The following is a 23,106-nucleotide window of genomic DNA, read 5'->3' as shown; positions in this document are numbered from 1 at the left end:
GGTTTTTTATTTTTTTGCTTTTTTTTTAGGGCTGCACTCGAGGCATATGGAGGTTCCCAGGCTAGGGGTCGAATCGGAGCCGTAGCCACCAGCCTACACCAGAGCCACAGCAACGCAGGATCTGAGCCACATCTGCAACCTACACCACAGCTCACGACAACACCGGATCCTTAACCCACTGAGCAAGGGCAGGGACCAAACCTGCAACCTCATGGTTCCTAGTCGGATTTGTTAACCACTGCACCACAACGGGAACTCCAGTAAACACCATTTATTTTAAGACACATCCTTGCTTCACCACAATTTGTTGAAAAACAGACTGTCTTTCCTCCATTGACTTGCTTTTGCAACTTCGTCAAAGAATCAGTCGGCCCCAACTCTTTGGACTATTTCTGGGTCTTCATGTTTTTTTTTTTTTTTTGTTTGTTTGTTTTTTTTTTAAGGGCCGCACCCACGGCATATGGAGGTTCCCAGGCTAAGGGTCAAATCGAAGCTGTAGCCACCAGCCTACACCAAAGTCACAGCCACACCAGATTCGAGCCGTGTCTGCGAACTACACCACAGCTCACAGCAACACCAGATCCTTAACCCACTGAGCGAGGCCAGGGATCGAACCTGAGTCCTCATGGATACTAGTCAGATTGTTTCTGCTGAGCCATGATGGGAACTCCTGGGTCCTCTATTATGTTTCATTGATCTATGCATCTATCTCCCAATCAAGCACAGTCTTAATAACTGCAACTGTATCTTGAAATTGCTCCCATTTTCTTCTTCTTCAAAGATGTTTTAGCTATTAGAGTCCCTTTGTGTTTTTGTACCATTTTATTTATTTATTTATTTATTTTTGCTTTTTAGAACCGCACCCACGGCATATGGAAGTTCCTAGGCTAGGGGTCAAAGTGGAGCTGCAGCTGCCAGCCTACGCCAGGGCCACGGCAACTCGGGATCCAAGCTGCGTCTGTGACCTACACCACAGCTCACGGCAACACCAGATCCCTGACCCACTGAGAGAGTCCAGGGTTCGAACCCATAGCCTCATGGATACTAGTCAGATTTATTTCCACTGTGCCGCAACAGGGAACTCCATTTTTTGAGACTTTAAAGTATAGACATGTCTGTCATCCCAGGAGTTAAGGTTCTGTCTATAGCTGCTGGAAGAAACTCAAAATGCCTCCAGGATTGGAAATTTGTATCCTGTGGATGGATACTTCCCAGAGGAGACATCTGATTTCACCTAGCAGGATTAGTGAGTTCCACAATTTCCTTTTAAAAGTTTATGGGATGTTTCCCCCTTCTTACCACAAATGGGAGATAATGACACATTTTGAAGGAAAAAGGCTAGTTGGAGGAAACACAAATTAAAATATTCCTTTGGACAGCCACATGTAAATCAATGAAACTGGAACACACCCTCACACCCACAAAAGTAAACTCAAAATGTCTGAAAGACTAAGTATAAGACCAGCACCATCAAACTGCTAGAAGAGAACACAGGCGAAACATTCTCTGACAGCAACCGTTCGAATGTTTTTCTCAGGTCAGTCTCCCAAGGCAACAGAAATTAAAGCAAAAATAAACCTATGGGACCTAATCAAACCGACAAGCTTTTGCACAGCAAAGGAAACCATTAAAAAAAAAAAAAAAGACAACTTACAGAATGGGAGAAAATTGTTTCAAACGATGCAACTGACAAGGGCTTAATATCTAAAATATGCAAACAACTTATACAACTCAACAGCAAAAAAGCCAACAACCCAATGGAAAAATGGGCGAAAGACCTGAATAGACATTTCTCCAAAGAAGAAGCACAGATGGCCAACAAGCACATGAAAAAAATGCTCAACAGCACAGATTATTACAGAAATGCAAATCAAAGCTACTATGAGGTACCACCAGTCAGAATGGCCATCATTAATAAGTCCACAAATAACAAATGCTGGAGGGGGTGTGGAGAAAAGGGAACCCTTCTACACTGCTGGTGGGAATGTAAATTGGTACAACCACTATGGAAAACAGTGTGGAGATACCTTAGAAAACTATACATAGAACCACCATATGACCCAGCAATCCCACTCTTGGGCATATATCCGGACAAAACTTTGCTTGAAAAAGGAACATGCACCCATATGTTCATTGCAGCACTATTCACAATAGCCAAGACATGGAAGCAACCTAAATGTCCACCGACAGATGAATGGATTAGGAAGATGTGGTATATGTACACAATGAAATACTCAGCCATAAAAAAGAACAAAATAATACCATTTGCAACAACATGGATGGAACTAGAGACTCTCATACTGAGCGAGTCAGAAAGAGAAAGACAAATACCATATGATATCACTTATATCTGGAATCTAATATAGGACACAAATGAACGTTTCCACCGAAAAGAAACTCATGGACATGGAGAACAGACTTGTGGTTGTCAAAGGGGAGGGGGAGGGAATGGGATGGACTGGGAATTTGGGGTGAGTAGATGCAAACTATTGCTTTTGGAATGGATAAGCAATGAGCTCCTGCTGTGTTGCACTGTATGGCACCTGACTATATATCTAGTCACTTATGATGGTGCATGATAATGTGAGAAAGAGAATGTATATATGTGTGTGTGTACAGTAGAAAATTGACAGAACACTGTAAACCAGCTATGATGGAAAAAATAAAAATCATTAAAAAAATTCCTTGATTCCCTCAGTCACTTCTAGAAAATAATTTTCTTTCTATTTTTTTCTTACATAGAATTCTTTTTTTTAAATTTTTGTTTTGTTTTGTCTTTTTGCTATTTCTTGGGCCGCTCCTGCGGCACATGGAGGTTCCCAGGCTAGGGGTCGAATTGGAGCTGTAGCCGCCGGCCTACGCCAGAGCCACAGCAACGCGGGATCCGAGAGGCATCTGCAACCTACACCACACGCAGCTCACAGCAACGCAGGATTGTTAACCCACTGAGCAAGGGCAGGGACCAAACCCGCAACCTCATGGGTTCCTAGTCAGATTCGTTAACCACTGCGCCACGCCGGGAACTCCTTACATAGAATTCTTAATTTCATATCTTATGGGTTCTTTCCTGTTCTTATATAATTTTAATTTGTTTTTTTTAAATGCCCCAGTTATCACAAAGGTAATATTATCTTGTAAGTAGAAAGGGAAACTCGCCTTCTCACCCACATCCCTCATTCCGCTCCATACCCGTAACCTCTGTTATCATTTAAATGCGGAACTTCTAGAATTTCTTCTAGAGCATTGTAGATGATGAAATCATGCCAAAACAACTTTTTTCACTTTCTAGGTGTCAAACAACTTTCTGTCTATCTTGTGCATATAAATCTGATGTTATCCTCTTTTTGTATGCATTTAAAATTTAAACGATATATTCATATATTTGCTTTGATTTGATCCATTTCCATGGGTAATAATTACCACAATCACCCCTGCTTATTCATTTAGTATTTAGCCATTTCACAGGTCACTTCCTTTTGTAGCCAGATTTTTTTACTTAACACAAAGGCATTTACCACATTGCCGTAAAGACCTTGCAGGTTTCATTGAATGCATCAAATGGAGGTGCCACAATTTCCCTACTCGTTCCCAAATGCTTTTACATTTTGACCAAGCACGATTCTCATTCTTTGCTTTTTAGGTCCACGCCCTTGGCATATGGAGGTTCCCAGGCTAGTGGTTGAATCGGAGCTGCAGCTGACAGCCTACGCCACAGTCACAGCAACATGGGGATCCTAGCCTCGTCTGCAACTTACACCACAGCTCACATCAACGCTGGATCCGCAACCCACTGAGCAAGGCCATGGATCGAACCTGCCACTTCATGGTTCCTAGTCAGATTTTTGTTCTTATGATTCCCAAAATAAACATTTACTTCTGAGTAGGGTTACTTCCTTGTTCATTTTCCCGGAGGCAGAATTTCCAATGTTTGAAACTCCTTTCCAAAGCTTTACATCAAATCGCACCTACATAAGCAATTCACAAAACGGCTCCCTTCATCCTGGCTGCCTCAGCAACTTCTGTTTTTGTTTTCGCTTCTGCTCTTTTGACTGTGGTATATTGTGCTTTGTTCCTAACGAGACTGACAAATGTTCCAGATAGTTGTCACCCAGTTCACCACCCCATATTCTTGCTGTTTTCGAGCAATTTTGATTGGGAGGGATCTTAGGGAGGGAAAGGGCCAGAGCCAGATCCTGTAGGCAATTCGTCACCTCACAAATTCATCCCTGCACTTCGTCTGGTTAGACAATGACGGTCCTTCTCCAGCAGCAACTTGCAGGTGGAATCTGGAGCTATGTTAAAATAACACTGCCATACACACTTGAGCCTTGAGCTGGTTTAAAATAACACTGACACCTCACATTCTGCTCAGCCAGGCTTGGGTGATGATCTTTTCTGGGATTAGTCAGCTCAGTGGATTTACACTCAGCCAGGAAGCGGGGAAGCCGACAGGCAGGTTGGGGAATGGTGTTGCCGGAGGTCTTGGCAGCGCGCACCTGTCTGGGGGCTGGTTCCTCTTATGCGCTTCTCCCGGCAGCTCCAGATCTCCTGGTGCATCCCTCTGACTAAGGACTGTTGCCCAGGCATCTTCAACTGCCATTTAAGGGCTCTGATGGTACAGCATGAACAAGCTTCTTGGTCCTATAAAGTCCAGGGCCCAGAAGCCATCATGGAGGAGGATGAAGCCTGGGGTTGCTGTTTTCTTCACATTTAGGGCTCTCATTCCAATTTTCACCAGCTGGCCCTCAAATCGGCTGCCCCATTCTATCTGTACCCCATCTTTTCCTTCAGCTGAAACACAACATGTCTATCACAAGTGACTGGATATAGTTCCCTGTGGCTTTGTTGTGTGTCAGAGCCTCTTTCCAAGTCTTTAGAGATCCAGGGGAGCAGTCTTGGTTTTCCTGGGATGTCCCGCATTCAAGTATGTTATCCCAGAGTTGCCGTCATAGCTCATTGGAAATGAATCTGACTAGTATCCATGAAGATGCAGGTTCGATCCCTGGTCTCGCTCAGTGGGTTAAGGATCTGGTGTTGCCATGAGCTGTGGTGTAGGTGGCAGATGGGGCTCAGGTCCAGGATTGCTGGATCCTATGTTAGTTCTATATTTAGGGTTGTTGTTGTTTTTTTTCTCTTATGGCTGCACCTATGGCATATGGAAGCTCATGGGGTGGGCTCAAATTGAAGCTGCAGCTGCAGGCCTATGCCACAGCCACAGCAACACTGGATTGGAGCAGCATCTGTGACCTATGTCTTGGCTTGAGGCAACACCATATCCCTTAACCCACTGAGCAAAGCCAGGGATTGAACCTGCATCCTCATGGACACGGTGTTGAATTCTTAAAACCCCTGAGCCACAACAGAAATTCCTATATTTAATTTTTGAAGGAACCAGCATACTGTTCTTCATAGTGGTTGCACCAGCTTATAATAGGACAGGTGTTCTTAATGCTTAAGGGGTCACTTGCGCTTCTGAGCCTTTAAAGGAAGCAATAGAGATGCCCTTAGCTTTCCTTCCCTTGCAGATGGGGAAACTGAGGCTTGGGGAAGCATTGTAATTGGCCTAGAGTCATGGTCAAGTTGGTGCAAAACCAAGACTGCAGCCTGCTGACTCCTTGTGAGCCTTCTTCATCTTCTGAGGGGTTTCTTAGTTTGAGTTTCCTGAGAAGGAGACTCTGAGCAAGGATCTGAGTGCAAGTCATTTCTTCGGGAGGCACAGCATACACTGGGAGGGAGTGGGGAAATGAGACAGGTCAGCAAGAGTCAGTGAAGGTGTTATGGTGAGCTGGTTACCATGCTTACCACTTGTGGGCGACTGGAGCCTAACCTGCTGGGGAGCCTTGGGAAGCTCGCACCCGGGAGCAGTGGAGCAGGGGCAGCAATACAACGCCCTCATCAGTTACTGGTTAACGGGCTGCTCCTGGGGTGGGGGTGGGGGGGTGAGGGGTGTTTGTTCCCTGCACGTCCATCAGCAGGCTCTGGTGGCCAGACAAATCCTCTGGGGGGCTGGACCTCCGAGGGAGGGGGTATGGGGGCACCGGTAGCATCAGTTACAGGAGATTAGAGGGATCCCCAGCCTTTCAAAGAACAGAAGAGAGCTGGGGACACACTTCCCCTGAAAAACAATGCACATGAAACATTTTGCCTGCTGCTTGAAGGGTTCACAGACCCCTGGGGACTCTGGATGAAGATCCCTACCTCCTGCGACTCTTCCTTCCTCCCCCCACCCCACCCCCGGAGGTAACATTTATTGACACAGTTGCCCTCCACCCACACTGGCTCAGGGACTCTTCCGGAGAGAAGTGGCTCAGTGATGACATTGCAGTCTGGTCACCGGTATGTGTGGGCGCCCTCCTCTACCCTGAGCTCCGGACCTGCTAGTCCCCTGGCAGCCCCCGCCCCCACCCCCGCAGCCCTCCCCAAGGGGAAGCAAATCCTCCGCCACCTGCCACGGGACGATGCAATCTGCTCTTGTTCCGGCCAGAGTGGGCTGAGTTGATGAACGTGATCCACTCATGCATGTTTTCCGTGGTTGCCTTGCTGTCGGAGTGCATTGCTTCCCATATCATCTTCCATCATGTTCTAGCACAAGGGATTGGATACAGTTCCCTGCGGCTATACAGCAGGACCTCATTGCTCATCCATTCTAAAAGTGAGAGTTTGCATCTGCAAACCCCAAACCTCCAGTCTGTCCCACTCCATCCCCCTGAAGACGTTCTCCCTTCTTTAGCCAGGGGGGTGTTTACATGGTCTTCACTTCTTGTTACTCCTTAAAATGATTGTATAACTCACTTGTCCAAAGGCACGATATGGTTTGCAATCTGAAGCAATGCACACGGATATAAAGACAACCTGGCATTCCTGGGATCCATTTAATTTGATCTCTTATTTTACAAGCTGATACTGTGTTCTCTCTTTTTTTTTTTTTCCTTTGATTGGTCACACCTGCAGCATATGGAACTTTCCAGCCCATGGATTGAATCCCAGCCACAGGCAAGACATAGCATACACACATCAATCCTTTAATCCACTGTGCCAGACTAGGGATTGAACTCTGCAGTAATCAGAGCCTCTGCAGTCATAATCCCCATAGATATTAATTCTTTCCTTTTTTTTTTTGTCTTTTTAGGGCTGCACCCGCAGCATATGGAGCTTCCCAGGCTACAGATCCAATCAGAGCTGTAGCTGCCTGCCTATGCCACAGCCACATCAGATCCGAGCCAAGAGTCTGCGACCTACAGCACAGCTCATGGCAAAGCTGGATCCTTAACCCACCAAGCAAGGTCAGGGATCAAACCTGCATCCTCATGGATGCTAGTCAGATTTGCTTCCACTGAGCCATGACGGGAACTCCCTAGTGTGTCCTTTTTGAATGCAATTTGCTAGAGATTTACTTAGAATTTTTGTATTTATGGGTTCATTGTTTTGTCTACAGGTTTCCTTTCTCATGCTGTTCTTATGAAGTAGCGTATCCAGTTTAGATTAAGTGCTAAAAAAATGGAAGCCATTATAGTTATGATTATGCCTCTGCAATTGTATTTATCATGCTCTGTTGTGATTATCTGTTTGCCTTGCTTCTCTGCTAATCCGTGAGCTTCCTAAATGCAGAGTCTGCATTTGCTCATTCATTGCTATTTCCCCAAGATCTGCCAGGGAGCTGAAAACATAGCCAGTATAATTGTGCCTAAAAAAAGTAGGTGTGAGGATTAAATAACTGTATAGTAAGACATCAGTAACTATAGTAAGGCACTAGTCCTGCTGGGGGTGAGAGAAATAGAAAATAAAGAATTAACATCTAGGCATTCCCATTGTGGCTTAGTGGTTAACAAACCCGATTAGTATCCATGAGGACGTGGGTTCTATCCCTGGCCTCGCTCAGTGGGTTAAGGATCTGGCGTTGCCCTGAGCTGTGGTGTAGGTTGCAGGTGCCGCTCGGTTCCCGCGTTGCTGTGGCTCTGGCGTAGGCTGGTGGCTGTAGCTCCAATTGGACCCCTAGCCTGGGAACCTCCATGTGCTGCGGGTGCAGCCCTAAAAAGAAAAAGAAAAAAAAAAGAATTAACATCTCTTGGGTGCTTCCTATCTGCCAGGTGCTGGCCTAGCCCTCAAACAATCCAAAAGCATGGTTTACATCTCACAGATGAGCAAACAGAGGCCCAGCTCCAGGCAGTCTCTCATCAGATTTGCTGCTGCGAAGGAGTGGAGGACAGTAACACCTTCACTCCTCTTGCAAAGGTCCATGTGTGGTGGCAATCATTTGGCATGCTGCCTTCCTTCTAATAATAATTGTGTGCCTAACTCTGGTTCCCTTTTTGCATGGGCTGCTGGGATGCTCAGATTCTAATTCTGAGTTTAACCACAGGAGCTTGTTTGATCCTCATGGTCATAGATACGTTTGTCCTTTCCCAAGATCTTTTCTGCTCTGATGTCGTTGTTTTCCTCTACTTCTTAATCATCCATTTGCTAAATGTCTCCTTATTATAAGTGGCCGGGAATCCCTGGAGAAATGCATCAAGGGAATTACACATTTGAAAGTGGAAAATAAGTATGAGGACCGAGCTGTTGAGTAGCCTCTTGGGTTGTGTTACTCACATGAAAACTCATTTCCAAATCACGCCCTGCCCAGCCCTGCTCAGGTCCCTGCTTGCCTAAGCCCTGGGAAGGGCCTGGGGCAGCCAGAATTTCTGCAATTGAGTTGTTTCAGAGTAAGATAATTAGCACTGAGCTGCTGTTTCTCAGGAGGCTGAGGCTCATTTTAAGACCCAAGAAGGGTTCAAAAAAGAAACTATGGAATTAACTTTACTGTTAGCCTTAAACCCTTTGAAGGCAGCTCTGCTTCAGAGAGTCAATGGTGGCACTTTCTTTGCATCTGCTGGTTCATGACACACATCTGATCCATGTCCATACCGGCTTTTGGGTTTTCCAAGCATGTGAGACTTTCTAGGAACTCCGAGGATGACCCCTGCTCCCTCCCTGCATCCTGTCAGCAAGCATCTCCAATCCTCACTACCAACAAGGAAGTGCTGGGGAGAAGGAGACCCTGGTCTGGTGCCCAGAACTGAGGTGATGGACTTGGGCAAAGAGGGAGTCCAGCCCCTCTCCCACCCTGAGTCTCTTGAAAACCTGCTCAATGTTTGTTTCAGCTTCAAGTCAGAAGGGAGTGGCTGCTGGCCACATCACAGTGGGCAAATATGGGAGACCCCACTGCTCACCTGTTAGTGGGTAGAAAGTGTTTATTCCCATGGCTTTTTTTTTTTTAAAGTATAGTGCCAATTTCTGCTGTACAGCATCGTGACCCAGCCATAACATATGCATTCTTTTTCTCATACTCTCTTCCATCATGTTTTTTTTTTTTTCAGGGTCGCACCTGCAGCACATGGACGTTCCCAGGCTAGGGGTCGAATCAGAGCTGTAGCCACCAGCCTACACCACAGCCACAGCAGTGGCAGATCCGAGCCGAATCTGCAACCTACACCACAGCTCATGGCAACACTGGATCCTTAACCCACTGAGTGAGGCCAGGGATCGAACCCACGTCCTCATGGATGCTAGTCAGGTTCATTACCGCTGAGCCACAATGGGAACTCCGCCATCATGTTCTATCCCAAGAGACTGGCCATAGTTCCCTGTGCTGAACAGCAGGACCTCATTGTTTATACCCATGGCCTTAACGAAGGTTCGCTGTCACCTGACTTCTTTCGTGTCCAGCTTTAACTGAAAAAAGATATTGATCATCAGGAAAAATCCAGCAAGACTCCTTAAGTGGCAGAAAAATCGAATCTTCAGAGAAAAACACATTTGCATTTTTAGTCTCCTCGGGCGCGTTACTTCAAGTAACATCCTCCTGGTCACTTAGCTGCACTTTGCTGAGTGCCAGGCCTTAGGCCAAACACCTACGGGGATCTGTCCCTCTGTTCACAACACCGCCCTGAGCTAGGTACTGTCACTCTCCCCATTCTAGCAATGAGGAAAGTAGAGTTCAGGGAGGTCACACAGTGCCCGAGGTCGCACAATGGCAAAGCGAGGAAGCACTCCTGGCAGCTTGGCCCTCGGAGCCCAGCTCTGAACTATGCTACCGTCATTGTCCCTTACTGCCTGGGCATGTCGGACCTGCTCAACGAAGCTCCACTGACTTAAATGAAAGTGTATTTCAGAGCCAGTTCCTGGTTCTTTCCCATCTGCAGAGATTTCGCTCATGAGCCAGGGCAGGGAGAGCCTGGCAGATAAACCTCAAGCTACTTCCGAGTGCGCACCCCATTGCCCAATGGCCACAAAGAGGGGAGAAGGGAAGACAGGAGACACTTCTGCCCACACCCTCATCAGTCACAGACCCTTTGTCAGCTTCCCCTGCAGAAACCCTTAACTCACTCATCTCTCTCCAGGAAATCCTGCTTACTGGGCTCTCAGCAGGCTAGACCCAGAACCGCAGCATGAATGGGGCTGGGATGGGGCGAAGGATTTGACAGAGAAGAACCTGCAGGAGTGGGCCCGTGCCACCTGGCCACAACTGTGAGACTAAGGCCAGCTCTGCATCCCTAAGGGTAAGACACAAAGTGAATTGAAATGAAACTGGAGGAGTTTCCTTTGTGACTCAGCGGTAATGAACCTGACTAGAATCTGGGTTCGATCCCTGGCCTCGCTCAGTGGGTTAAGGATCCAGTGTTGCCATGAGCTGTGGTATAGGCCCCAGATGTAGCTCGGATCTGGCATTGCTGTAGCTGTGGTGTAGGCTGGCAACTGTAGCTCTGATTCCACCCCTAGCCTGGGAACTTCATATGCTGTGGGTGTGGCCCTCAAGAGACAAAAAAGACAAAGAAAAAAGAAAAGAAACAGGAGCTGAAAACTGAAGCCTGGGTCCTGGGAAACTTCCCTCCATAAAAGAGACTTTTCTCAGAGTTCCCATCGTGGTGCAGTGGTTAACGAATCCGACTAGGAACCATGAGGTTGTGGGTTCGATCCCTGCCCTTGCTCAGTGGGTTAATGATCCGGCGTTGCCATAAGCAGCTCGGATCCCGCATTGCTGTGGCTCTGGCGTAGGTTGGCAGCTACAGTTCTGATTAGACCCCTAGCCTGGGAACCTCCATATGCCACGGGAAGTGGCCCTAGAAAAGGCAAAAAGTCAATAAATAAATAAATAAATAAATAAATAAATAAAATTATCTTTAAAAAAAAAAAAGAGATTTTTCTCCTGGCCCACTGTCTTTCTCCTCTTGTTTGGGTGGCTAGGGCTCAACAAGGAATTCCTTCCCCCTGGTCTATAACATGGACCCAACTCTGGAGGCAGCTGCCCAGCCAATGACCACATTTCCCAGAGTCCCCTGCATCCACACGTGGCCACTGAGTTCTCACCCCTGGACTGTAAGCCAAAGGGATGTGCGTCCCTTCCGGCCCAAGTGGTTCAGATGTGCTTTCTCTACCCCCTCTCTTCTCTTTTCTGTGGGCTCATGGTCAATGCCCAGAGCAGAGCCGACAGAGCCTCCATCAGCCTGGGTCCCTGAGTGACTGTGTGGAGCAGAGCTCCCCCTCTCCACTGCAGCACATGTACTTGCCATTCAGACCTGAACCACATTAGACTGTTGGCCTGAGCAAGAAATTAGCACACACTGTGTCTGAGCCATTATACATTTTTTTTTTTGGCTGTGCCCACGGCCTATGAAAGTTCCTGAGCCAAGGAGCGAAACCTACGCCACAGCAATGACAACACTGGATCCTTAACCTGCTGAGCCACCAGGGAACTCCTGAGCTGTTATGCATTTTATAGTCTCTTGGTTAGGGCAGCTGGCCTCCCTGAATGCATACTTCCTCCCAAGCTGGCCCTTTCCCTTTTTCCCCCCAGCATCACCGTTCTCCCAGTTACCTGAGCTAAAAACCTTATAGATGTGTATTCTAGAGAGACTCATGAATGTGTTCACCAGGAAACTGTCCCCCAAAATGGGGAAAGCCACATTGTGTGTTATAGCAAACCTGGGAAGAACCTGAGACACATTGACAGGAAGAAGTATAAATAAATCTCATTCACAAAGTGGAATACTACATGGCAGTGAAAAGGAATGAATTACTGTGACAAATAACATGAATGCATCTCATCAACACAGTGTTGAGTGAAAAAAGCAAGTCACAGAATAACCCAGTGAATATGGCTCTATGTGTGTAAATTCTAAAAACAGCCAAAATGAAAGAGGAGATATTTTGGAGACAGTGACATATATGGTAAAATTATAAGGAGGAGCAAAGTAAGAACAAACACAAAATTCAGACTAATGAGACCCCTGTGTGTGTGGGAGAGGGATGGGAAGGATCCCCCACAGGACAGCGGAGGGGGTTGGAATATTCTATTTTTAAGGAAAACTGTACCAAATACACAGGTTTTTCTCTTCCTAATTATCCTTTAAGTCATTCAGAAACATTATAAAAACTTTTTTGTACCCTTGATCTGCTTCATAATAAATCAATAAATACTAAATCTGGAAACTTAGCAGGCCCTCTTGACCCTGCCTCTCCCCATTTCCACATCCTATCCATCAGCAAGCTTAGTGTTTCTCTTTTTTCTCTCTTTAAAAAAAATATAAGTATAGTTGATGTACAATATCATGTTACAGGTGGACAATAGAATGATTCACAATTTTTAAAGGTTATACTCCATTTATAGTTATCATAAATACTAACTGTGGTCCCTGTGTTGCACAATATATCATTGTGGTTTATTTTATTTTAATTTTTCACTATTACTTTTTTTATTTTTATGGCTGTACCTCTGGCATATGGAGGTTCCCGGGCTAGGGGTCGAATGCAAGCTGCAGCTGCCAGCCTACACCACAGCCACGGCAATGCCAGATCCGAGCCGCATCTGTGACCTATGCCATGGCTTGCAGCAACGATGGATCTTTAATACACTAAGCAAGGCCAGGGGTTGAACTTGTATCCTCACGGGTACTAGTCAGGTTCTTAACATGCTAAGCCACAAAGGGAACTCCTCCTAAAGTTTATTTTATATGTAATAGTTTGTACCTCTTAAGTCCCTCCCCCATATTCCTCTCCCCACTGGAAACTACTAGTTGTTCTCTATATCTGAGTCTGCTTCTTTTTTGTTATACTTACTAGTTTTGTTTTGTTATTGTCTTTTTAGAGCCACACCCGCAGCATATGGAGGTTCCCAGGCTAGGGGTCTAATCGGAGCTGTAGCCGCGGCCTACACCACAGCCACAGCAACACCAGATCTGAGCCACGTCTGCCACCTACACCACAGCTCACAGCAATGATTGAGGCCAGAGATCAAACCCGCAACCTCATGGTTCTTAGTCAGATTCATTTCCACTGTGCCACGACAGGAATTCCTGTTTTAATTTTTTGTTTTCATTTATTTTATTAAAGTGTACTTGACTTACAATGTTGTAAATATAGCAGAGTGACCCAGTCACATACATATGTGTGTGTGTGAGTGTGTGTGTGTACACACATACACTGGGTCCTTAACCTCCAGGCCACCAGGGAACTCCTTGTTTTAGATTCCACATGTAAGTGATATCATACGGTATTTGTCTTTGTCTGACTTATTTCACTTAGCATAATACGTTCCCAGTTCATCCATGTTTTTGCAAATGGCAAAATTTCGGATTTTTTTTTTGTTATAGCTGAGCAGTATTCCATTTTATATATACACACACACCACATCTTTATCCATTCATCTGTTGATGGGGGCTTAGGTTGCTTCCGTGTCTTGGCTCTTGTCAACAGGACCTCTGTGAACACTGGGGTGCAGGTACCTTTTCTTGTTGCTTCTTGTTTTCACACATATGGTGAACAAAGTTGCTTCTCTCTGGCTGACCTAGTGCCCAGCCCTCTGACTTGTCTGTGCTCACATCTCATTCCTGACCCCCAAAGCTCACACTACACCCTTGTCCTTCGAGAGCACTCTTCAAAACAAACATAGACCAAGTCATGTCCCACCCTGCTTAGAGGGCTCTCTGCGGCATCAGAGTGACAGCCAAGCTCATCACTGCGGCCTCCCAGACCCCAAAGACGGGACCTGCCTTCTATTCCACCACCACCCACACCACTCTCCTGGCTGCCTTTGCTGCCCCAGAGGCCACTGGTCAGAGTCTAAAACGTGTCAAGCCAGTGTCCCCTCAGGGCTTTGGCCTCCTCTCCTCTCTCCACCTGGCTCCTTCCCACCCTTCCAACCCAGCCAGAGATGCCACTGCCTCTGAAGGCCTCCCTGACCTCTCGCTGAAGGAAATGTCCCCTGTGGCTCAGAGCCCTGGGCGCATGCTTCCTTCCGGCTCAGCTGCTGCCTCGTCGCTGCGCTGTCATCTAGACTGCGGGCTCCATGGAGGAAGGGGCTCCCCTATAGTCCCTGTTGGGACAAGGCCATCTTGTCTTTACTTTCTCTCCAGAACTTCACCTTGGACCTTGGCTTCCAAAGGTGGCCACAGTCTTTGACCCAAAATACAACTAGTGTTTATTTGCTTAAAGTGTTTTGTTTTGTTTTGTTTTTTACATATACATACCCATGTAATGGTAATACATAAATCACACGTATGGCCAAACCACATTCTCATTTTAGTGAGGTTTTTGTTGTTGTTGTTGTTTTTCCTTTTTTCATTGTAGGGCTGTACCTGTGGCAAGTTCCCAGGCTAGGGCTTGAAGGGGAGCTGCAGCTGCTGGCCTGCACCACAGCCACGGCACCGCCAGATCCCAGCTGCTGCGTCTGTGACCTACACTTCGGTGTGGGGCAACACTGGATCCTTAACCCACTGAGCTAGGCCAGGGATCGAACCCACATCCTCACGGATCCTGGTCAGGTTCTTAACCTGATGAGCTACCACAGAGACTTTTCGTGGTTTTTTTAATCCATTATCTGTCTGCTTGGCTCCTTCTTGCTTCCTGCCATCATACCCATGCTAACATCTAGTGTGGACTGGTCCATATTTTTATCCATGATCATATAATCATAAATGAGCACGTGCATGCACGCACACACACACGTGCGCGTGCACACATACACACACACACACACACACACACACACGAGGGGTGGCTTTGAGGTCACAGTGACCATGTTGACAGCATAATGCACACACTATTCTGTGTCTTGTCTTTCTCACTCAGTATCTTGTGAAATCTCTCCAAGTCAATTGGGATATTTCCTACTTGTTCTTATTAAATAACAGTATAATAATCCAAGGGTTAGAATATACCAGAATGGGTTCTAAGACACTGTCTTTTTTTTTTAATGAAGTGTTGCATTTATTGAAATATTTTATTTTAAATTAAAATATCAATTTTTTTTGTCTTTTTAGGGCTGTGCCCATGGCATATGGGAGTTCCCAGGCTAGGGGTTGAATGGGAGCTGCAGCTGCCGGCCTACGTCACAGCCACAGTAACGCCAGATCCCAGCTGCATCTGCGACCTACACCACAGCTCATGGCAACTGAGCAAGGCCAGGGATCGAACCCACATCCTCGTGATACTGGTCGGATCTGATACTGCTGAGCCATGATGGGAACTCCCCAAGACACACTCTTGATAAATGTTCACTTCGTGTCCAAATGCTTTTGCTACAAGGAACAGGAAAGAGTCGGGGTCTTTAACCCAGGCGTGCATCAAAACTGTCTGGGAAGCTTTACACCATCCAGATGCCCAGGCCCAGGGATGCGGCCTCAGGAGCCCTGGCTGGAGGGGTGAGGGGGCCCAGGAATCTGTGTCTTTACAAGAATCTTCAGGGGAATCTGGCATGAGCTCTGAGAAGCACTGGCCCAGCAAGAAAATCTGAAAGTAGCAGGAACTGTCAGCTGTTGGAAGTGCCACCACCGCCTAGTGAAGCCACAACAGGGAGACCGTGGCCCCCCAGAAACTGCTGATTCCAGGTGTGGGGAGGGGTATCAGTGTGGGGACAGGGGGGATGCTTCGGGGGACAATATGGTGGGGATGGCTGACACTCTACCCCGGCCCACACATTAGAATCACCAGGCAGCTTGTTGCAACATCCCAACGTCCAGGCAGAATCTCCAAGGGGGAGGATGGTGCTAGTTTGTTTGTTTGTTTCTTTAAGATTTTTATTTTTTCTATTGTGCTAGTTTTTAAACAGCTTCCAGATGATTCTAATTTAAGAACCATTGGCGTGGTTGGCTGAGAACCCAGGCTCTGGAGGTCACCTGTCCGGGCTCAAACCTGTTTCCCCCACTTAACAGCTCTGCGACCCGGGCAAGTGCCTTCCTTTCTCAGTGCCCCAGTTTCCTTGTCTTAAAGTGAGGGCAATATTTGCAACTACCTGTTAGCCGGCCGGGAAGAGCAAACAAGATGACATGCGTAAGGTGACAGCACACGCCGGGCACGTGGCTCACCCTCATCATCGCTGGAATGATATTGACCCTGTGGGAAAGGTTCCCACGGACCCTGTCCAGTTGTCCAGAATTCCTTTCCGGCCATCCTCCCATGGAGCCCCCGCAATCCCAGCCCCACCCCCCCAACCCCAGGGCTGCGGGGGAAGGTACAGGAGACCATGGGGTGGGGCAACCTCCTGCTAGGGCCCTGCAGTTACTGCTTCCTAATCTTGAATAAAGCATATGAGTCAGGCATGTCCAGTGATGCCGGAGCTGTAAATCCCCACAAGAAAGACAGGCTGTGGCTTCCTGTCTGGGCAGGAGCCTCCTCCTGGGTCAATCTTATGCAGCTGAGAACAGCAGGGCAGGACCTGAGATTTGCCAGGACAGCCTCCCCCGTCCTCCCCTCCCCTTTCCTCTTCTTCCTCCCAAATCTGACCTCTGGGTCCCAAAGGGGCTTTGTCCTCTATTAGAACACATGAATTTGGAGCATATACAGACAGCAGTCCCTTGGAGAGGGCCTGGGGATATTACACAGGAAGGCAGTGGCCAACGAGCGGACTCTTGCCCCCAGGCTTGAAGGCTTGATAAGGCAGCTCATGCTTTTAGGAGCCACCCACCCTATCTCTATGGGATCCCAGGTCTCAGCCCAGTGTCACTGAGGGTCCAGCACTGAGTGCCAGCTCTGGAAGCATCCCCTTGATGCCTGTCGATGGCATCTTTCACCTGCTGACTCCATGACACTTGTCAAGAGGCCAAGCTGGATGTCACAGGGAGCATGAGTGGTCCAGAATGTGGAGGCCACAAAGACCAGCCTGGCTGTGGTGGGCAGCATAATGGCCCCTAAATACGTCTACATCCTAATCCCCAGAATCTAAGGATGTGTCACCTTATAGGGCCAAGGGGAACCAAGGTTGGAGATGGAACTGAAGTTGTAAATAAGCTGACTCGGAGATGGGGGGGGGGGGCCCAATGTCATCATAAGGGGCCTTATAAGTTGAAAAGGCAGGCGGAAGAGTTGGAGAAATATTTGGAGATACTACACTGCTGGCTTTGAAGGTGGAGGAAGAGGCCACAAGCCGGGGAATGCAGGAGGCCTCTAGAAGCTGGAAAATATAAGAGAACAGATTCTCCCCTAGAGTTGCCAGAAGACACACAGCCTTGCCAATCTCCAACCTCAACTATGAGATGATACATTTGCATTGTTCTAAGCCACTAAGTTCGTGGTCATCTGTGACAGCCAGAGAGGAAACAAATACACTGGCTCTAGCCTTTGCAGTGTGGACAGGTGAATATCATCTTCCGTGGCTTCAAACAAGGATTTATTTTGCTTCCTCTGCTTTGAGGTTAGATTTCTAGGCTGCCTGATTGTTCCACTCATACCTGGAGCACAGGTTGCCAACTTGAGGTGTGAGAACTTTCTAGATCTTTCTCCTGGGTCCACCCAGCACCCGCTGGCTAGTCTGAGAGCATCTGGGGGTGAGAAAAACCTGCTTGGAAACTCAACCCCATTCTTCCAGTTTTAGGCACTGGCCTTCTAGAGTCACATACCTCAACCCGAACCCTTTTAAAAACTGTGATTTTCTTACAGACATGGAGAACAGACTTGTGGGTGCCGAGGGGGAGGAGGAGGGAGTAGAATGGACTAAGAGTTTGGGGTTAGTAGATGCAAACTCTTACATTTAGAATGGATAAGCAGTGGGGTCCTATTCATTGCACAGGGAATTATATCCAATCCTTTGGGATAAAACATGATGGAATATGAGAAAAAGAATGTATATATGTGTATGACTGGGTCACTATGCTGTACAGCAGAAATTGGCACAACAATGCGAATCAACTATAGATCAACTGAAAAAAAAATAGGAGTTCCCACTGTGGCTCAGCAGGTTGAGACTCCGACAAGTCTCCATGAGGATGCAGGTTCGATCCCTGGCCTTGCTCAGTGGGTTAAGGGTCCAGTGTTGCCACAAACTGTGGTGTAGGTCATAGATGTGGCTCAGATTCCGTGTTGCTGTGGCTGTGGTGTAAGCTGGCAGCTGCAGCTCCGATTCAACCCCTAGCCCAGGAACTTCATATGCCGGCAGATGCGGCCCTAAAAATAAATACATAATTTAAAAACATATGATTTTCTCACCATCTTCATTTGCTCAGCTTCCCTTGGAGGGGGGCTTATTTTGTTAAAATCTGGTCACACGAGGGGCCTTTGGCCTCTGTTCCAGAGACATAAGTCAGTCATGGCGAAGAGGGGGTGTTGGGGGCAGGCTGTGGTATTGTCTCTAACCACCCAGCTGGGGCTGGCTTGAGTTGTTTCTGGGTTTTGCATCTCCAGAGAGAATGGGGGGGCTGGAAGGGACAAGCAAAGAGGGTGCTGTCCTGGGACTCCATGGCAAGCCTGCTTGGCCTTTTTGGGGTGCCCATGGCCTCCCCACAGGTAGGAAAGAGGATGTCGCCGAGGGCACACAGCAGGCCTCCCCATGCTCCACACACATTGGCTTCCCCCGCCACACTCACCACGCAACCTTCAGGCCACAGGCCAGACACTCACCTGCTGTGCTCACTTGGTCCTGGCAGCCTGACCTTGACCCCTAGGCTTGCATTTCTGTGTCTGTATCATTGCAATTGTCCATGGTGGCCTTACCTCCTCCTGTGGCCAAAGCAGTGCACTCTCAGTCTTACCAAAATGTGGGCTCATCAGCCTCAAATTCCTGGGGGCCAGGCAAGCAAATGCTTCCACTGGAAGAAACTGCTCTGTTCCTGCTTTCATGTTCTAAGTCCAAAGAAGGCCCGAATTAGACTCAAAGCATTTGTGTTTCTGTAGATGTATTAGCCAGTGATCCCACACAGAACACATATGTAACTGACACACGTCTGGAGAAACCACCCACCCCCTCTTCCCGCTCCCCAGTGCTCAGAATGATTCATTCCCAGAGCTGTCTCAAGAGCGGTCTCAGTGGGTCCAGCCCCACTAGGCCCCCCTCTCCTGAGGCTGAGCAGGCTATGGGAACATTGACCAGGGGTCCAGAGAAAGCCTAGGACTGATTTTACCAGGGGTCTCCCCTTCTGCAGAGAGGCCCTGGGCCACTGATGCACCCTATGTATTATATTAAAGACATTTTTCACCCCTGCACCCAATTTGCCCAAACTCCAGGAATTCCCCAGATAATTTTCATTTCTGAGAAATCCCAGGTGGTTTTAGAACTAAGCCAGATTTCTGAACGTCAGATGATGAGGCATTTCTAAGGCTAAGGGTGACGACCCTTGCTTCAACATGCATCTAGGAGCACCTATTGTGTGCCGAGTGGGATAGAGTTCAACATCGAGCTTGGGAGTTAGAATGCTGGTCCTGCCTTGATCTGAATGGACTTCCACTCCTTCCCTGTGGGTAAGGCTAGGGGCCAAATCTCCCCTGTTCTGAGATTTTAAGGCATTTGTTCCCCTGCAGAGTGAGAAGCAATCAGACCAAAGCAGGATCCTGGTCCTCCCTCCATTTGGACATACCTGCCAAGAGGGCAGAGGAGATGCACGGATGTTTCGAGAACCCAAAGTGAATTAGGTCCCAAACAGAGGATTTGCGTGTGTGTGTCTTTCATCCGCATGAAAGACAAGAAATGAGGTCCTGCTTCTTGGGAGGTCAAGGGGAATCAAGCCCGAGAACCAAGTGGGTCACAGGTGAGGCATGAACACTTCCTGGGGATGTTCCAAGCAGGTGTTGCATCTGGAAGCGTGGGGGTCTCTCAATACTTATTGTTCACGGGCCTGTCTCAGTGTCCACCACCCAGGCCAGTGTCCCACCCCATGGGGAGAGGATGCTGGGGGGACGGGCTCAGGGCACCATGTGCCACCACTTGAAGGAGAAGGGCTGCCGGCGCACGTTGGTGCCACAGTGCACCTCCCCGTGCAGCATGTGGTATGGGGTGAAGTCGTCGATGAAGGTGCAGTGGAGGCCCAGCGGCTCCAGCAGGGAGCGCACCTTCTCCTCCAGGCAGCAGCGGCCGTTGATGATGGGCCCAAAGGGCTTGGGGATGCCCAGGTGCTTCCCCAGCACCAGCATGTTCACCTGCAAAGAAGGGGGAGCTCAGGTCAAGGGCAGCACTTCATCATCAGCTCGCACTCCAGCCCCTTCCCTGTACCAGCAGGGAGCCTTGAAAATAGCTACTCGCTCCTTCAGGCAGTGGGAGAAGAACTTGGGCTGGTAAGAACTCTAGCCAGCTGGGCATGCCCAGGGACACATCTGCAGAGCTCACAATGACAATAAATTTCCCTGGTGACTGCCCTCCTTATTGGTGGATTGTGGCGGTTGCCATGTCTGTGCTACAGAATCCCAAACTCCTAGGCTGTAGCTGATTGGACCATGGTAGTCATATAACCAATGCCGGACCAATCAGGTTCTCTCTCTCTCAGGTACTTGAAGTTGACATGGTGGGAGAGTTGAGTCAAGTCTCTGTGTCTATATTTCTGTGTGGCCATGTTTATCCCACGGGATAGAGAAGCCAAGGAAGTCAAGCAAAGCAGGGGTTGGGGGTGGGGGAGAAGAATGATGTAGACAAGAGATAGTTCCAGACCCTCTTGATGCCCCCACAGCAGCCACCCTTGCCCTCGGCTTTCCTGGTGTCCTTATATTAAATCTCCTGCTCTGGCTGAAGCCGGCTTGGGTGTCCTCTATGTCCTGCAAATACAAGAACCTAGACCACTGCACAAGCTTCTGGGAGCACACGCATAATGGCAAGGCCTCCTTAGAGATGCAGGAAAGTGAGGGGTGATGAGAGGCTTTGCAAGTGGGGAAATCAAAGAGGGCAGAAAGTTAGCCAGAAAGGGGAAGGAAAAAGCAGGGATGGAGCAACGGTGTTGTGGACAGACTCTCTGCCAGGCTCGGATGGTGGGTGAGTCTAGTTCCTCTGGGGGATGGGGTGGGGGGGGGAGAGGAAGGAGGGAGGGGGTGACCCGCAGCAGTGCTACTCAAAGTGTGGGCCTCGAGAGCAAATTCAACACCAGCTGGGTGTTTGCTTGTTAGAAAGGCAGCAGTGTCTCAGGCCCTATCTCAGACCTGCTGGATTGGAACCCCCGAGGTGGGGCCCCAGTGGTCTAGGTGTTCCAGAATCAAGTTTAAGGGTCAGGGGCACCAGAGGCAGAGCCCTCAGGGCTCAATCACAGGAAGCATGAAGCCCTCTTGGACCTCCAGTCCTACCTCTTAGGCCGGAAGTGCTCTATCCCATCTCTGATGACAACATCACTTCATCATATGAAATAGATTGTTGGGACACACCCTCAGATAGGTAAAGAGAGTTCCCCCTGCCCGGATTTGCCTGAAAGCTCCTTGGGAGCAGGGAGCAGCCTTGGCCTTCTTTGTAATCCACACACGGGGTACCCTAAATATCTGGGGGATAAGTGAATAGCTGTGAACTGGGACAGAGGGAGCAGAACGGGCCCCTGAGCTTCCAGTGCCTGCTATGTGCTTTCCGTGCACAACCTCATGCAATCTTTTGTTCACGCCACAAATATCGAGGGGTCCCTGGGAGGAGAGGTCCCTGATGGCCTGAGAGCACGGGCTTGGCCAGTGAGCATCCCGAAGTGAGCATGCAGTCAGCCACCTAGAAGTCCTTCTGCAGGGCACCACGGATCCTCCCTGCCACCTGCCAATCCCCACCCAACAAGCCACCACAACCACAAATATGGCAGCAACCGAACATCTTGCCCACGGGGGAGTGGAGGCTCAGAGCCTAATTTGATGAACCCTCAAATCACAGGTGGTGGCCTCACCAAGTCAGGGAAGAAGGCCACCGCCTTTCTCTTCTCAGTCTTGAAGAGCTGGGGGATGTCAATGATGTCGCCCTCGGTCAGGCCCAGCTCCCGCTTCAGCACCTCTCGGTTCCAGTCAATACAGCTCTGGGGGAGGAGAGAGAAGAGTTGGGGAGACTTGCTAGTGCTGGGGGGAACCCAAGGGGTCATGTCTGGTCAAGGACAGGCAGGACGCCCAAGTACCCATGGATCAACTCTACATAAGCCTTCTCTTTGTGCCCTTTCATTGAAATATACCTGCCCCAGATCCCACCCTCCACAGACCTAAGAGTGTTCCAGAATGTTCCATCCTTGAGCTTCACCCTTCTCTAGATCCTTCACTCCTTAGGGGAATCTCCTTCAGTGTTAGGGTTTAAAACATCAGACACTGGGAGTTCCTTGGTGGCCTGGAGGTTACGATTAGACAACTCTCTAATCTCCATCTTCTGACCACTTTGTAAAGCCCAGCTTCTCTCCTGAGCTCAGACTTGTAAGTATAACCAGTATTTTGAATCTTCACTTGGATGTCTGAAGGCACATTGGATGTGATGGGTCCAAAGATAAACTCTGCCCCCGCCCCCTTTTATGGCCACACCTGCAGCACATGGAAGTTCCCAGGCTATGGGTTGAACTGGAACTGGAGCTGCAGCCACCGGCCTAAGCCACAACCACAGAAACGCAGGATCGAGCCGCATCTGTGACTTATGCCACACCTTGTGGCAACGCTGGATCCTTAACCCACTGAGCCAGGCCAGGGATGGAACCCACATCCTCATGGAGACTATGCCAGCTTAACCCTCTAAGACAAGCTATTCCTTTCGACCTGCTCCCACCGCATTCTTCAGCTCTGTAAATGGAATCGCTGCCCGGGGCCCAAAACTTTGACTTCATTCTGGATATCTCCTTTCGCTCACTTTATATCCATCAACAGCTCTGCCTCCAAAATATAACCCCACTCTGACCCATTCCCACCACCTCTACTGCCTCCACCTCAAGGATGAAAAATGTT

General features: G+C 48.5%; 1 protein-coding gene across 1 annotated transcript in view; it reads right to left on the bottom strand.

The window, feature by feature from the left end:
• Nucleotides 1–19,239: 19,239 nt before the first annotated feature.
• The window catches only part of PADI3 (peptidyl arginine deiminase 3), a 36,023-nt gene continuing 32,156 nt past the window's right edge, over nt 19,240–23,106 (bottom strand). Inside the window, exons 15-16 of the mRNA XM_047791017.1 lie at nt 22,080–22,205; nt 19,240–20,379 (exon numbers count right to left, since the gene is read on the bottom strand). Coding sequence (XP_047646973.1) covers nt 20,146–20,379; nt 22,080–22,205 — 360 coding nt within the window. The 3' untranslated portion in view covers nt 19,240–20,145. The remainder of the gene's footprint in view (nt 20,380–22,079; nt 22,206–23,106) is intronic.

This window comes from Phacochoerus africanus, chromosome 8 (assembly GCF_016906955.1).
Source record: "Phacochoerus africanus isolate WHEZ1 chromosome 8, ROS_Pafr_v1, whole genome shotgun sequence".
NCBI classification, from domain to species: Eukaryota; Metazoa; Chordata; class Mammalia; order Artiodactyla; family Suidae; genus Phacochoerus; species Phacochoerus africanus.
This window is presented reverse-complemented; position numbering and strand designations above follow the sequence as displayed.